The sequence below is a fragment of the Neoarius graeffei genome, chromosome 8, assembly GCF_027579695.1.
Source record: "Neoarius graeffei isolate fNeoGra1 chromosome 8, fNeoGra1.pri, whole genome shotgun sequence".
NCBI lineage: Eukaryota > Metazoa > Chordata > Actinopteri > Siluriformes > Ariidae > Neoarius > Neoarius graeffei.
Window position 1 is genome coordinate 71,189,928 of NC_083576.1, and position 16,568 is coordinate 71,206,495.

The 16,568-nt window shown below is 42.6% G+C and overlaps 1 protein-coding gene across 1 annotated transcript in view; it reads right to left on the bottom strand.

Annotated features, from left to right (window-relative positions):
• Window positions 1-3,919: 3,919 nt before the first annotated feature.
• The window catches only part of adal (adenosine deaminase-like), a 32,541-nt gene continuing 19,892 nt past the window's right edge, over window positions 3,920-16,568 (bottom strand). Inside the window, exons 3-10 of the mRNA XM_060928173.1 lie at window positions 14,783-14,843; window positions 14,608-14,695; window positions 14,450-14,531; window positions 12,834-12,960; window positions 6,072-6,152; window positions 5,838-5,976; window positions 4,780-4,880; window positions 3,920-4,693 (exon numbers count right to left, since the gene is read on the bottom strand). Coding sequence (XP_060784156.1) covers window positions 4,502-4,693; window positions 4,780-4,880; window positions 5,838-5,976; window positions 6,072-6,152; window positions 12,834-12,960; window positions 14,450-14,531; window positions 14,608-14,695; window positions 14,783-14,843 — 871 coding nt within the window. The 3' untranslated portion in view covers window positions 3,920-4,501. The remainder of the gene's footprint in view (window positions 4,694-4,779; window positions 4,881-5,837; window positions 5,977-6,071; window positions 6,153-12,833; window positions 12,961-14,449; window positions 14,532-14,607; window positions 14,696-14,782; window positions 14,844-16,568) is intronic.

Genomic DNA, 16,568 nt, shown 5'->3' on the forward strand with positions numbered 1-16,568 from the left:
GCGGAGTTTGCATGTTCTCCCCGTGTCCGCGTGGGTTTCCTCCGGGTGCTCCGGTTTCCCCCACAGTCCAAAGACATGCAGGTTAGGTTAACTGGTGACTCTAAATTGACCGTAGGTGTGAATGTGAGTGTGAATGGTTGTCTATGTGTCAGCCCTGTGATGACCTGGCGACTTGTCCAGGGTGTACCCCGCCTTTCGCCCGTAGTCAGCTGGGATAGGCTCCAGCTTGCCTGCGACCCTGTAGAAGGATAAAGCGGCTAGAGATCATGAGATGAGATGAGATATATCTGTACACACCCTTAGCCTAATACTTGGTTGATGCACCTTTGGCAGCAATTACAGCTTCAAGGCGTCTTGGGAAAGAAGCTACGAGTTTGGCACACTTGTTTCTGGACATTTTTGCCCATTCCTCTTGGCATATCCTTGCAAGCGCCGTCAGGTTGGATGGGGAGCATCGGTACACAGCCATTTTCAGCTCCTTCCACAGATGTTCAATCGGATTCAGGTCTGGGCTCTGGCTGGGCCACTTAAGGACATTCACAGACTTTTTCCAAAGCTACTCCTTTGTTCTCTTGGCTGTGTGCTTCAGGTAGTTGTCATGTTGGAAGGTAAACCTTCGCCCCAGTCTGAGGTCCAGAGTGCTCTAGAGCAGGTTTTCTTCAAGGATCTTGGTGTACTTAGCTGATCTTCTGAAAGGTTCTCCCATCTCCACAAGGATACGCTGGAGTTCTGTCAGAGCAACCCTTGGGTTCATGCTCACCTCAATGGCCAAAGCCCGTCTTCCCCGATCGCCCAGTTTGGCGGCCAGGTCTAGGAAGATTCTTGGTGGTTCCAAACTTCTTCCATTTACAAATGATGGTGGCCACTGTGTTCTTTGGGACCTGTAAAGCTGCAGCAATTTTTCTGTACCCTTCTCCAGATCTATGCCTTGTCACAATCCTGTTTCTGAGGTCTGCAGATAATTCCTTTGAACCCATGGCTTGGAGTTTGCTCTGACATGCACTGGCAACTGTGGGACCTTATATAGGCAGGTGTTGGCAATCCCCAATCATGTCCAATCAATTGAATTTACCACAGGTGGACTCCAATTAAGTTGTAGAAACATCTCAAGCAGTATCAGTGGAAACAAAATGCACCTCAGATCACTTTTGGGTGTCATATCAAAGGGTGTGCACACTTGTAAAATATGATATTTTACATTTTGATTTTTAATAAATTAGCACAAATGTCTAAAAACCTGCTTTCACTTTGTCATTATGGATTATTCTGTGTGGAATTTTGTGACAAAAATGAACTCAATCTATTGTAGAATGTATATATAATGTAATAAAACGTGGAGAAGGTGAAAGGCGTGTGCAGACTTTCCGGCTTGACTGTATATATAGTGTTTGTGTGTGTTTGAGAGAGAGAGAGAGAGAGAGAGAGAGACACACACACATTCTAGAATTCGAGGTGCATTTCGCGTCTCTGAGATAAACCTTTTATTTTTCACAAAACAAATCTTTACTGAATCAGTTTTGAACAATAATGCAAACTATGACAAACTTTCACCAATAGCGATGCTTGATGTACATTTTAGACCCAAATTATCCATAAAACATGAACTAAATGACTCCCACTCCTCCCCCCACATTACTGGCTGTCTTCGACTACTGAGTCATACATTCAACTCGAATAAACATGAAGTGATTCAGTCTAACAGTCTGTTTTTTGGGGGCTAATCTGTTAACTGTTATATCATCAATTGCATAGAAAGTCTATCTTCTGTATCATGATATTTCAGTCATTAAAATATATTTTTTATCCGTCCCAATGTTCTTGTCAACTCTGTTAACTCTGTTATAAAACCGCATAAAATCCACAGAGACTTTTAATAATACGCATGACACCTGCACCGAGAGATGTCACTTCCCCTGGCTGGAAACTTCAGAAAGGCAGTGAGGTGTGTTACGTTTCTTCTCTCATTAATTTGAACAAAATGTTGAGGATACGCCAACAGTAGATTAATTATTCGTCAAATCTGTCATTGTGATATTGGAGTGAATCTCTCATTTTTAAAAAAAAACTATGATTAAAGTCCATAAAATTCAGTTTTTATACACGTCACATGGTCGCTAGTTTGAGGTTAGCATGTGGAGTTAAGACACAAAATGGTGGAAAATGTCAACTCTGTTATCGTCAATTCTGTTGATGGATTGCCCAGTTTAGTGATAACAGAGTTGACGATGACTATTAGAGTCAACGCTTGAAATGTACCCGCAATTATAGAATGGGCCATATAGTGGTGCTTGAAAGTTTGTGAACTCTTTAAAATGTTCTATATTTCTGCATAAATATGACCTAAAACATCATTAGATTTTCACACAAGTCCTAAAAGTAAAGAGAACCCAGTTAAACAAATGAGACAAAAATATTATACTTGGTCATTTACTTATTGAGGAAAATGATCCAATATTACATATCTGTGAGTGGCAAAAGTATGTGAACCTTTGCTTTCAGTATCTGGTGTGACTGCCTTGAGCAGCAATAACTGCAACTACTGTAAACGTTTCCGGTAACTGTTGATCAGTCCTGCACACTGGCTTGGAGGAATTTTAGCCCATTCCTCCGTACAGAACAGCTTCAACTCTGGGATGTTGATGGGTTTCATCACATGAACTGCTCGCTTCAGGTCCTTCCACAACATTTCGATTGGATTAAGGTCAGGACTTTGACTTGGCCATTCCAAAACATTAACTTTATTCTTCTTTAACCATTCCTTGGTAGAACGACTTGTGTGCTTAGGGTCGTTGTCTTGCTGCATGACCCACCTTCTCTTGAGATTCAGTTCATGGACAGATATCCTGACATTTTCCTTTAGAATTGTCTGGTATAATTCAGAATTCATTGTTCCATCAATGATGGCAAGCCGTCCTGGCCCAGATGCAGCAAAACAGGCCCAAACCATGATACTACCACCACCACCACGTTTCACAGATGGGATAAGGTTCTTATGCTGGAATGCAGTGTTTTCCTTTCTCCAAACATAACGCTTCTCATTTAAACCAAAAAGTTCTAATTTGGTCTCATCCATCCACAAAACATTTTTCTAATAGCCTTCTGGCTTTTCCACTTGTCCTGCAGATGAGCAGCAATATTCTTTTTGGAGAGCAGTGGCTTTCTCCTTGCAATCCTGCTATGCACACATTTGTTGTTCTCCTGATCATTAACATTAGCCAATGTGAGAGAGGCCTTCAGTTGCTTAGAAGTTACCCTGGGGTCCTTTGTGACCTCGCCGACTATTACACGCCTTGCTCTTGGAGTGATCTTTGTTGGTCGACCACTCCTGGGGAGGGTAACAATGTCCTTGAATTTCCTCCATTTGTACACAATCTGTCTGACTGTGGATTGGTGGAGTCCAAACTCTTTAGAGATGGTTTTGTAACCTTTTCCAGCCTGATGAGCATCAACAGCGCTTTTTCTGAGGTCCTCAGAAATCTCCTTTGTTCGTGCCATGATACACTTCCACAAACACGTGTTGTGAAGCTCAGACTTTGATAGATCCCTGTTCTTTAAATAAAACAGGGTGCCCACTCACACCTGATTGTCATCCCATTGATTGAAAACACCTGACTCTAATTTCACCTTCAAATTAACTGCTCATCCTAGAGGTTCACATACTTTTGCCACTCACAGATATGTAATATTGGATCATTTTCCTCAATAAATAAAAGACCAAGTATAATATTTTTGTCTCATTTGTTTAACTGTGTTCTCTTTATCTACTTTTAGGACTTGTGTGAAAATCTGATGTTGTTTTAGTTCGTATTTATGCAGAAAATTCTAAAGGGTTCACAAACTTTCAAGCATCACTGTATGTGTGTGTGTGTATATAAGAGCAGCATTGTTTACTAAAAAGCAGTTCAATGACTCATTAAAGTAAATATACAATCATTGTTTAATTCCAAACAGAGTGAAACAGCACAAGCACTGATCTACTCCCTTATTTAAGTCGTCTCATAAGCTGCCAGTTGGTAATTTATTATAAAAACACTTTAGTGTAATTGGAGATAATTAATGACAGAGATAACAAATGGCTAAACAGCACAACATCAAAATCACAGATTATTCAGTGCTACAATATAAAGTGAATATTACCCAACAGTAACATTAGAAACTTAGAAAAAGTTGACACAGATGCATAAAACATGGACGGATTAGTAAATCCAGGACCTTTTTTTCACAGGAACCAGTAAACAGTGCCCTGGATCGAACTGCTATTTTCCGAGCATCGTGAATTTAAAACATAAACTAAAACTGTAGATGTCAGGTATAAGGGTCAGGTCTGTGTCGGTAATCACTTGAGGGAGGGAATATATATATAGTAGAAGTGAAAGTACTCCTACAAACATTTGAACAAGTTAATACAGCTAAATTCAAGTACTTCTAGTATCTCGAGAACATCATCTACCCCCACCCAGTCAAGCAAAGAGAGATCAGACCAATACGGAGATCATCCTCATCAGGGAAGGATGTGAGGTTTTAACTCAGCCCACCTCTGCTCCAGACTCTGCTTTAAAGCCTCTGGGGCAAAGCTGTACTGAATTGCCTGCTGGGAAAGAGACCACATGGCCTCCTGACTGAGGCCGAATGTAGACGCAGCCAAGTGATACTCCTGAGAGAGATCGGTGCAAAACACCCCCTTATCATCCGTCTGAGTGGGGAAACAGGAAAACGAGGATGATGAAGTTGTGTTATTTTAAACCTGTCAGTACAAACCAAAATAAGAGAGACACTCACACAAAGCACGCATGGGTGCTGGCGCTCGTACCAGTACTGGAAATGATGCTTGTCATACGAAGGTACTGTGTGAACTTTGACATTAGAGGTCAGGCACAACTCTGGAAAGAAAACGATGAAAGGTGAATCGTATCTTAAACTTAAAGCAACACTAAATGAAAATCAGGGCTTTGAACCGGTTCAAGGAACGAAAACGAAAACCAGGAACTTTTTCTATTTCACATGGAACAGAAATGAAACCAGAAACTTTATTATTTTTTATGTTCCGGGACAGAAACGCTTATTAAAAATAATGGTAACCGGTTAATACCGGTTTTTATTTCGTTCCTCAAAGTTTCCGTAGCCTACAAATAAAAAAGTCATTCTTCTCCTGCGCAAGTTTCTTTGACCCGCTGGGGTTCACTTCCTGTGTGACGTTCGCTGACTGAATGGAGAGAGCGGGAGGGTGGACTACTATCACGTCTCCACATCTTAAATAAGAGGTAAATATTGCAGTCTATCGTTATTCAAAAACGTCAATTTCAAACAAGATAACATGTTTGTCCACGTTAATGAGAGGCTCGCGAACATTAAATGACGTTAACCTCTGTTAGCCTATCAATGCATAGGGCCTGACTAGCCTTTGGTAACACACTAAACGAATTCTCTTTCATTTTTGGCACTTTTTCTGTTTGTGTCGATGGGAAGACATACTGAGAATCCAAATCGCCAACATTTGAAATAATAATCGTTTTGAATTATTTCTTGTCTTATTTAATGAAGGTTGTAATAGAATTAGCCTACATTTGGCTTAAGCTGGATGAGACAGAGACATAATTTTATAGCCATTTGTTAAACAGCTGACAGGGAACGTAATTAACCGTTCCGGGAACGAAATTTTTTTGTTCTAACCGGTTCGGGAACGTCTATTTAATGGTGAAACCCAAAACCGGAAACGTTAAAATTCCGTTTCTGTTCGGAATGAACCAATAGGAAAAAAATTCTGGTTCAAAGCCCTGATGAAAAGTAAAGGCTGATGAAAATTACTAAGGCTGAGATCCTAATTCGAGATTCCTCACCCAAAGGGATGTTTAGTTTACAGACTTTATCCACAAGGCTGTCCGAACCCCCAACTTCAGGGTGTAAAAACGTTCCATGGCCAATTCTGTCTGGAGGTAAATCCAACAGCAACTCCGACTCCTCCTTCTGGGAACGAACCTAAAACAACACGGTCAAATAGTATAAGGCTGGGGTTCAACAACAACAACAAAAAAAGGTTGATAAAAGATTGAAAAGTGTTGCTATGAATAAACCTCGGACATATGCAAAGCCAGCTTGAGCCCACAGTTCCTGGCCCTCTGAAGAGCAGGAAGGAAGTCTTTTCCATGCCCGACCTTTTAAAGGCCAACACAAAACACTTTTAAAAGCCTGATACAATAAAAACAATAAAGCAAATGGGCATAAAAATTGAATCAGGGAATTAAATTTAAGATTAATTAAGATCATTTTACATAATGGTACTAATGCAATTCAAGGCCATTAGTGCAACAATGAGAACTGACTGATGCTGATGATGTAACATGACAGCTTTACTCTGAAGAGGTGAGGGAGTTAATGAAAACTGGCACTTGAAATGTGTAAAAGCATCTAAAAACCAGCTGAATTACATTATATCGGCTTTATAATGATCTCATTATAAGACATTTACGGTACATTTACCCAGAACTTGCTAAAACATTGTTTTTTGCATTGCATCAGCAAACTATGTGTCAGACAACTGAATTTACACTTCTGTGAATGTGAATATTCACACAAAGCAGGCAAAGCCAAGAAAAAAAAAAACATCATCTACTGCATTAAACAAAGGAATGCTGAAGAAGAAAAGGTTTCACTGCTAAACAAAGCCAGCAAGCATTCTGTATTTAGTACAGTCTGCACTTTAGTACAATCTGCATTTCTGCAAGTGGCAAAAGTTGTAGTTAAACAGACACACAATTGTTTTGGTGCAAAAAAAAAAAAATTATTCTGTTCACATTCACTGGATATGAGCAATCACGCGCTCTGAGTGGTTACTCTACTACTAGGATATCAGCTCATATACCGTGAGTAGAGGAAAACAAAATGGCGGAGCACGTTGCTGAACCAACCGAGGACGAAATAAAAACTCTACCTGAAAACAAAACTCCAAAAATTGTTAGAGTATTTAAAAGAAACAGAAATAGCTAAAAGAATATAGTTTGGGGTTTTTTAATTGTTTTCCCCCCCAATTCTCCTGTTCCACACTCCAGCCCGGTTAGTAGCGGTAATGCACCTTTAAGTTGGTTTGCCAACTGCCAAAAAACCCTAAAGAAGAAAACCCCAAAAAATACAAAAAAAAAAGCAACAAAATCTCATCTCATCTCATTATCTCTAGCCGCTTTATCCTTCTACAGGGTCGCAGGCAAGCTGGAGCCTATCCCAGCTGACTACGGGCGAAAGGCGGGGTACACCCTGGACAAGTCGCCAGGTCATCACAGGGCTGACACATAGACACAGACAACCATTCACACTCACATTCACACCTACGGTCAATTTAGAGTCACCAGTTAACCTAACCTGCATGTCTTTGGACTGTGGGGGAAACCGGAGCACCCGGAGGAAACCCACGCGGACACGGGGAGAACATGCAAACTCCACACAGAAAGGCCCTCGCCGGACCCGGGGTTCGAACCCAGGACCTTCTTGCTGTGAGGCAACAGCGCTAACCACTACACCACCGTGCCGCCCAAGCAACAAAATATGGAATTAAATATGTATTTTATGGTAAGAACGTATCTTTTTTATTTTTCAAGAATTATTATTATTATTATTATAGCATTTTCACAAATTGCTCCTGTCATTTCACCAGTTTGTTTACATTCTAAGCCAGACCTGGGCATTGTATGGCCCCAGGGCCACATCTGGCCCTTTACCTGTCCCTGACCAGCCCGCCTGAGGTCAACGTGAAATTACAAATTAAACATAAATAAGTCTACATCAGGCGGCACGGTGGTGTAGTGGTTAGCACGGTCGCCTCACAGCAAGAAGGTCCGGGTTCGAGCCCCGTGGCCGGCGAGGGCCTTTCTGTGCGGAGTTTGCATGTTCTCCCCGTGTCCGCGTGGGTTTCCTCCGGGTGCTCCGGTTTCCCCCACAGTCCAAAGACATGCAGGTTAGGTTAACTGGTGACTCTAAATTGAGCGTAGGTGTGAATGTGAGTGTGAATGGTTGTCTGTGTCTATGTGTCAGCCCTGTGATGACCTGGCGACTTGTCCAGGGTGTACCCCGCCTTTCGCCCATAGTCAGCTGGGATAGGCTCCAGCTTGCCTGCGACCCTGTAGAACAGGATAAAGCAGCTACAGATAATGAGATGAGAAGTCTACATCATGCACACCATACAATGCTGCGATGCTTTTATTTTGAAGTTATTTTATTTTATTTTGAAATCCACTGCTTTTTTTTTTTTATTATTTATGTACGTTCATACATTCATGTGTGTGCGTATCCATCGTTCTTGTTACTGTTTACATGAGATGTGAGTTAGCTGCTAGCCCTCAAAAATGTGGTAACTGGACAACAACCAAATAGAAATAACACATCGAACTTGTATAAAGTTGATTAAATGCTGTTCTTTGAAATACTGCAAAAAAAAAAAAACATGTACATTTTCAATTTGGCCTGCTCTACATTTTCATAGCGTAATCAAAACCAGACAATTTGTTGTTTTAACAAAGTTAAGTTGAGCAGTGTTAAGTTCAGCCTTTTGGTTCGGCCCTCCACGACAGTCCAAGTTTCTCATGTGGCCTCTCGGGAAAATTAATTGCCCAGCCCTGTTCTAAGCGGAAATGATTTTGTCTAATGTTTTGTATAAAAAGTTTTTATTTATCGAATTTGCAAAAAATAAAAATGCTCCGTTTCTCAAAATCCAGTGAATGTGGAAATAATAAAACAGATATTTCACTCAATCTCATCATACATGGCTTATAGACCCTTTTCACGTGACGTCACGACAAACGCGGCCGCCATTTTGGACATGAACTACCAGTAGTCTACCACAGCCAACAACGAGGAACGACGGCGAAGCATCGAAAGGAATATAGCCATCAAAGAAAGTTTTTACTTTCAGCAAGACTTCCATCATGCCATTATATTGTTGTGCACCTGGATGTAGTAACCATCAACACACAAGGCAAGATTTATCATTTTATCGGATCCCGACAGATGCTGACCGACGGAGAAGATGGATGGTCTCTAAAATATTGGCAAAATGATGTTTATTGACATAGCAATTGTGTGTAACGGGAAGCATTTGCATATCCGAAGTGTTGTGTTTACATCAAAGATAAAATAAACCCATATGACAACGACTGCTGCTGCCAGGTTGGGGACACAAACTAGTAGAAAGGAAGTGTGCCAACAGTGCCAACACACTTCCTTTGTGGTCGATTCTGCTTTAAGGTAAGATGCATTTAATAATTCGTCTGCTGTGGGTTTGGAATCGGTAGCCTGACCGATTCGTTCATGTTTGTGGTGCCATTTGTTTGTTGACGCGTGTTGAAATGGAAGATTGGTTGTTGACATGATTTCCAGTGATGCTTTGGTGCTGCTGTGGATCAGATGTGTTGAGTAGCCTGACTGTTTTGTTTTTTTTTCTTGCGTGTGGCATCATTGTTGACGCGAGGTTGTTTTTTGAACATGCCAATGCGGACACGATTTCCCCTGATGAGTTATGACTTCAGACGCGATGCGTGTGTGGAGTCCGCGTGATATGTGCGTAAGATAGGCTTCTCATGTGTTTGGAGATCCGCGCTCTGAGACAAGCGCAAGCACCCCCCCCCAAGGGAAAAAAAGGGACCCCCCGAAAATATCGGCATAGTTCGAACACTGGGTTGGAGAAAGTAATGGCAAATAGTGAGTGCACAAACCATAGAAGGTAAACTGTACACAGCGCCAGGGCAGTGTGATGGTATGTCTACTTTTAGATTGTGTTAGCTTATCAATGAACACACTCGTCACTCGACGAGTTTCACGTCTTTACGACGGATACTTAAATGTGTGTTGGGTATTATTGTTGCGGTCTAAGCAGTCATTGTAGCAGCTAGATGAGCGAGAACCGAAAGGGTCTGTGCCGTAAACCGTTATTTCTTCATGTCCAAAATGGCGGTCGCGTTTACGAAGGTCACGTGAGTGAAAAGGGTCTATAGCCAACTTGGCGCTACGCACCTCATTGGCTATCAGCTCATGTACGACTCGATTTCGTGGCATAACTTAATTATATCAACAATACATCATTACATATAGTTGTGCTCATAAGTTTACATACCCTGGCAGAATTTGTGAAATATTGCCAAAAAAAAAACTATGCCAAACAGCACCTAGACAAGACTCAAATGTTCTGGAACAAAGTCATGCTTTTGACTGGCAATTCGACCCTGAAGTCCATTTTTGTTCAAGTACCAAGGAGATGCATTGTGAAAATGCCACAGCACTTTTTTCCCCCCAGAGAAGCCTGTATTTCAGCTGAAGTTGCTTGTGGGTTGTTGTTTTGCTTTTTTTTTCCCCGCATCACAACCAATTTTCCTGGCAGAAGTGGCTGAAATCTTTGTTCGTCTTCCTGACTGTGGCTTGAACCCTTCATTTTCCACTTATCAGAGTTTGAACACTATTGACTGACATTTTCAAATGTTTGGAAATCTTTTTTTTTTTTTAATCCTTTCCCTGATTTATAAAAGTCCAACACCCTTTTCTTGCAGGTCCTTTAACCGTTCTTTTGCTTTCCCCAGTAAAGTCAGTGCAGCCCTGGATGAAACGTGCAGGGGTCTCTAAAGAGCTAAGAAACACACTGACTATTTATACACAGACATTAATTACAATCGAACAAATCACAGGTGTGGAAACTTAGCTTTAAACCTATACATTTAAACCTGTGTGTGTTAACTTGTGCGTATATTATCAGGCCAAACATTTAAGGGTGTGTAAACTTTGGATTGGGGCCATTTGGATGAATTCAGTTATCATTATGATTTAAAAAGAGCACACACAATTAAGGATCCCTTTAAACAGCTTTAAGGCCCGGTCCCACTGCACTTACGGATGCAAAGAGGATGTAAAACGTAAAAAAATCTTTGCCATCCGTTGGAAAACGCTATGCAGGCTTTCGTCTAAATGGGGGAACAGGGGCGCTGCGCCCTCTTGCTCTCGGCGTGCGCCCCCTTACCGACTCCGTGAAAACATCCCAGCAACACTACGTGACAATGTGTCTGATCATCAAATATGTTATAATTGCTCCAAAAATATTCCAATCATAGTAGATACACCGCCAGACGGTGCAAAAACAATCCGAATTGGCGTTTTCCAGACTGAGGCGCCATGTTGTTTAGTTGTTTACTTGTCGCGGCTGCTCTCGCGAGATTTGACATGGGTTACATACAAGGTCAGCTGACTTGTAGAGCGAGATTTCTTGAGACTGAATGACCTTTCACCCACCGGCGCGGGAGCTTTTGACAGATGTAGTTCGCGAGTTGTTTTTGTTGACACTTGGGCATTTAAAGATGTCATCCCGCGGCACGAAGCGGAAGAAAGCCAAAGACTGTCCGGGGCAGAAGAAGATTACTTCTTTTTCAATGTTGACAGACAATTTGTTACAATTTCCCTCTCAGATAGCCTCAGAATGTCCCATTGGAGCATTTTTCAAAGGCTTTGCACGGCGGGGAGGGGGGGGGGGGGGAGACAACCGGCACCATCTCTCCCCCCTGCTTCGCTCCCTCGCCATGGTGAGCGCCATCATACTAAATTTTTCTAGAAAAAAACCCTGCTATGCATCCGTTGTGTACTCATTGCATACGTGCTTCATACGCTCTATCCATCGAGCATCCGTCCACTGTGATTTCATCCGCGCAAAAAGTTTTGAGCTGCACAAAACTTTTAGAACGGATGAACTTTCCGCCGCGTACGATGTAAATCCGCGACATATACGAGCAACAAACGTTCTATGTCCGTTATCATCCGTTAAACGTCTGCTGTATCCTCTCTGCATCCTCTGGGCATCCTCGCAACTCACATCCACTGCAGCTGAAAACGGAAAGAGGGAGGAAAGATAAGGTACATGAAACGTCTATTCATCGTTAGTAGCACGGAAATAGAAAGGATGTAAGCGTATGCATCTCGTATATAAAGTATTCAAAACGGACAAAGCGTTTATATCTGGGATGTATCTCGTATATTTAGGATGTCTGGAGTATGTCTAGAGTATGTAGAAGGACACCTAGCGGACAATCGGTCTGCATCCGATATACATCCGCGCAACATCCCCTTTGTTTCCGTTAGGCGTACGTGATGCATCCCCTTCATCCGCTATGCATCCGCTCTTTCTGCTATGCGTCCGCTTCTCAGTTATCACCGGTAACCCCTTCGGAGCTGTCATCCACTTCCATCCGCTTTCATCCGCTAGGCTTCCTATGAACATGCGTTTAACATCCCCGCTATATACTACCCACGTCCGTTCTTTTCCGTTCTGTTTTCGCAAATTTTCGCCAATTTTGTCCATTTCTGGAGCGGATGAAAATGGATAGAGCCACCCCCGAAATTTTGCTCGTCCGCTGTGTCCTTTTTGCATACGTTTTGTGTCCATCGGCCAGTGGGACCGGGCCTTTAATAATGATGTTTAAAAAGCAAACGTTCATTAAACTCTTTATACGTCTCAACCTCCGACAAAAGCGTCTTTTCTTTCCTCAGTTCTTTCCTTTGATTGATGACTTTTGTAACACCTGCTTAAATTAAGGTGTGTTTTATGTAAATGAGCTGTATGTGAGGGTTAATTGGGGTGTGACACAGGGATATGATACGTCAATAAGGAACCAGTCGGGAGGGATCTGTCATCCAGGCAGCTGAAGCAGACTCATTTGTGCTCAAATCACTGCTCATTTTGAATTAGACGCAGATTTGTTCCTACGTCACTGTGTGCCATTAAATCTGTACTCGTCTCTATGCAACTTTGATAATTAAGGGCCAATGTGTAGAACAGGGAATTCAAGCTAATCCACTCAAGCAGCTGTACTAACTGTAGGGTCACCGCTGAGGTCCAGTCCCACCACCACACCATCACTGGACAACATGAAATCCTCAGCTAGCTTCACCGTCTCCATAGCAACCTCAGGGCCATTGCTGCGGTCCACGGCCACAAGAAACCTGTTCAACAGAAATTAATTTAAACGGGACATATTATGAAAAAGGGCGGCACGGTGGTGTAGTGGTTAGTGCTGTCGCCTCACAGCAAGAAGGTCCGGGTTCAAGCCCCGTGGCCGGCGAGGGCCTTTCTGTGCGGAGTTTGCATGTTCTCCCCGTGTCCGCGTGGGTTTCCTCCGGGTGCTCCGGTTTCCCCCACAGTCCAAAGACATGCAGGTTAGGTTAACTGGTGACTCTAAATTGAGCGTAGGTGTGAATGTGAGTGTGAATGGTTGTCTGTGTCTATGTGTCAGCCCTGTGATGACCTAGCGACTTGTCCAGGGTGTACCCCGCCTTTCGCCCGTAGTCAGCTGGGATAGGCTCCAGCTTGTCTGCGACCCTGTAGAAGGATAAAGCGGCTACAGATAATGAGATGAGATATTATGAAAAAAAAAAAAAGTCACTTTTTCAGTGCTTGTACACGTACATTTGGGTATCTGGAGTCTACCAACTCACAAACTCCGTAATAAGACACCCAGTCAGTTTCTTTTGTGCTGACTATTTCAGAAAACATGGGCTTCAACAAGCTGTTCAGATTTGTCTCCTCTTTCTATGTCACAAGTGGAGCTCATTAACAGTTATTCCATGAAATCGAGTCGTACATGAGCTGATAGTCGACGAGGCGCGTAGCACCGAGTCGGCTATAAGCTATGTACGACGAGATTGAGTGGAATAACTGTTTTATTCTACCCACATTCACTGGGTTTTGAGGAACAGAGCATTTTTATTTTAATTCTTTGCAAATTCGATAAATAAAAACTTTATATAAAACGTCTGACAAAATCATTTCCGCTTAGAATGTAAACAAACCGGCGAAATGACAGGAGCAATTTATGAAAAATGCGATAATAATTCTTGGAAAAAAAAATTTTCTTACCATGAATACTTTCAAATAAAATCATATGTTACTTTTTTTGGGTTTTGTTTTCGAGTAGAGTTTTTATTTCGTCCTCGGTTTGTTCAGCAACACGCTCCACCATTTTGTTTTTCTCTACTCACGGTGTATGAGCTGATATCCTAGTAGTAGAGTAACCAATCGGAGTGCACGATTGCTCATTTCCGGTGAATATGGATAGAATAATTTGAATTACTCCGCCCTCTCATCTGAGTATCACTCATGGCTTGAGAACTGCCCTTGTGAAAGAACATTCATGAGGAAAGTGCTTCCTGATTAGCTAGTGGAATGAGGGGGGAGGGGAGTGAACAGTGTCTCATTATCATTTAAAGGAACAGTCACTCAAATCAGCCATTTTGAATAGGACTATTTAGACAGGGTGAGAACGGAGCTGTGGTGCTTTATCCTTGTGCTATTTTGACCAAAGCATGTCACAGACATTTCATTAAGACTTTAAGGAACTGTGTCGACTTGTGGAAAAGGGGTACAATCTGTGACCTTTAATGTGTGCCATGATGCAGAGAATTCAACTGAAACGTTTAGGAAGGACTTACAAACCTCACATCTATGTCCACTCCTTCTTGCTTACACTGGCGAATGGCTTCAAGAACTGTCTCAATATATCTTCTTTTCGACAGACCTTGACCAAAAAATTCAGAGTTCATCACCTATTTTAGAATTGTGTCACCACATTTTTGACGTCCGCTAACAAGTACCTGTTCTGGTTTCTTCTCGCGGAGTGCTGCGCAGTTCCATGTACTTCACCCCATCTGCAGCAAACTCCTCAATAACAGCTTTGGCAATCTGTTCAAATTAATATAAAAAAAAAAAATCTACCAAACATTTCACCAGGGGTTCGACACTGAAAGTCAAAATCAAAACTCAATTTACCATCAAAATGTCTTCCTCGGAATCAACAAGTTGATGGATCACTTTGAAAAGCTGGAAGCATCTTTCGAAGGGAATAATGCAAGTGAAATCAGTGATCAGACAGACATGAATATGACACAAACTACATCAGGTTCAGAGAAGTAACAAGTAATCGTTCCTGAATGTTTCATGTTTCGCATCACACTCTCAGACTTCTATAAGAAAGGTAAGAGAGGAGCCAGTAGACCGCGAAAAGAGTTGCAGGACGACCTGAAAGCAGCAGGAACAACAGTTATACAGACAACAATAAGCAATAAACTGCACCGTATTCATCTCCAGTCATACACCTCACACTAAACTTCTCTGCTAAAAAACATAGTACAGAAATGTAAACAAATCAGAACTTCAGAATAAATAAATCGGAGTAAAATTCTTTGGCAATAATTCAGCACTTTATATTTGGAAAAAGAAGGTTTGCGCGGGGCGGCATGGTGGTGTAGCGGTTAGCACTGTTAAGGCCTCTGCATGCTCGTGTGACAAGGCTTTCGCAGATAGCTTTTCGCAGACAGTTGTAATTTATCGTTGAGCGGGGATAATAGGCATGCGCGATGTTATTCACCGGCACAACGCAAGGGGGCGCGAAGTCGCTAGGAGTAGTTGGTGGGTGTGGTTAGTGGAGTGTTTATCCTCTGGTTACTTTGGCCCAATCCCAATTCTAATTTCTACCCCTACCCCTCCGCCTTCCCCTCCGCCTTCCCCTTGGCCCTTCCCCTTGAAACTGAGCTACAAGGGATAGGGCTTGAAATTCAACCCTTACGTATTGGGATAGCCCTTCAACGATCGCATACGTCATCGCGTACCTCCGTCAGCGTTTACGTTAGCAAAACGCGACCAAATGCGTCATTGGCTGCGACCAGCCGCTACAGTCAGAGCCAGAGGCAGAACCAGAAATCTCTGCTGGCAGGGTGTGATTTGTTAACTAACACCACTGAATGGGATATCTTTGGCGCTTCGTGCACCACATCCGACAGAATGAGGTGTCAGAACACTCATGTAAACAATAAAAGCGAGAATAACAGAACAAAACGTACGCAGTAAAGCAACCGAAAACAATACTCACTCCCAAAGCTTTTTAGCAGCAGCTTGGATTTCAGAAATCGCTGCTCATTCTCAGCTCGAAAGCGAATCAAGCGGCGTGTTTCCTCTGGATAACAACTTAAAACACGTAAATAATGGAGAAAATACATTTATGACAATCTTTCGCCGCGGGAACCGCCATCTTTATGAAATCCGCATGAAATCTCGCTGAAATCCGCATGGCATTGTGGGAAATCACTCAAACCCCTTCGTTCGGAGTCTGCTCCAGGAAAATCTCCGTTTGGAGGGGTACAGAAGCCCTCCCCCTTCCCCTACCCCTCCGCGTTAACTGGGATTGGGATACCCCTACCCCTTCACGTGAACGCGCAAAATGGAGGGGAAGGGCTAAGGGGTTGGTCCAAGGGGTGAAATGGGATTCGGCCTTATAATGACTAGAACTTTTTTTTTTTATAATGACTAGAACTGGAGTCGTATAGATGTCCGTACTTACTCAATCAACCGCTCTTCATGCTGCTCCATCTTCGCTCGTGTTTTAAAAATGGCGGCCGTGAAAACAAACCAAACCGGGAAAGTAGGGAAGCGGAAGTGCGTGTACAGCGGATGTAGAGTGGACCAATCAGAGCCCTCTTGTCTGCGACGCTGTCTGCGAGGCTTCTGCGGTGGTCACAATTTTTGGGAGGTGCGCGCAGAGCGTCTGCGAAGGTGGGGG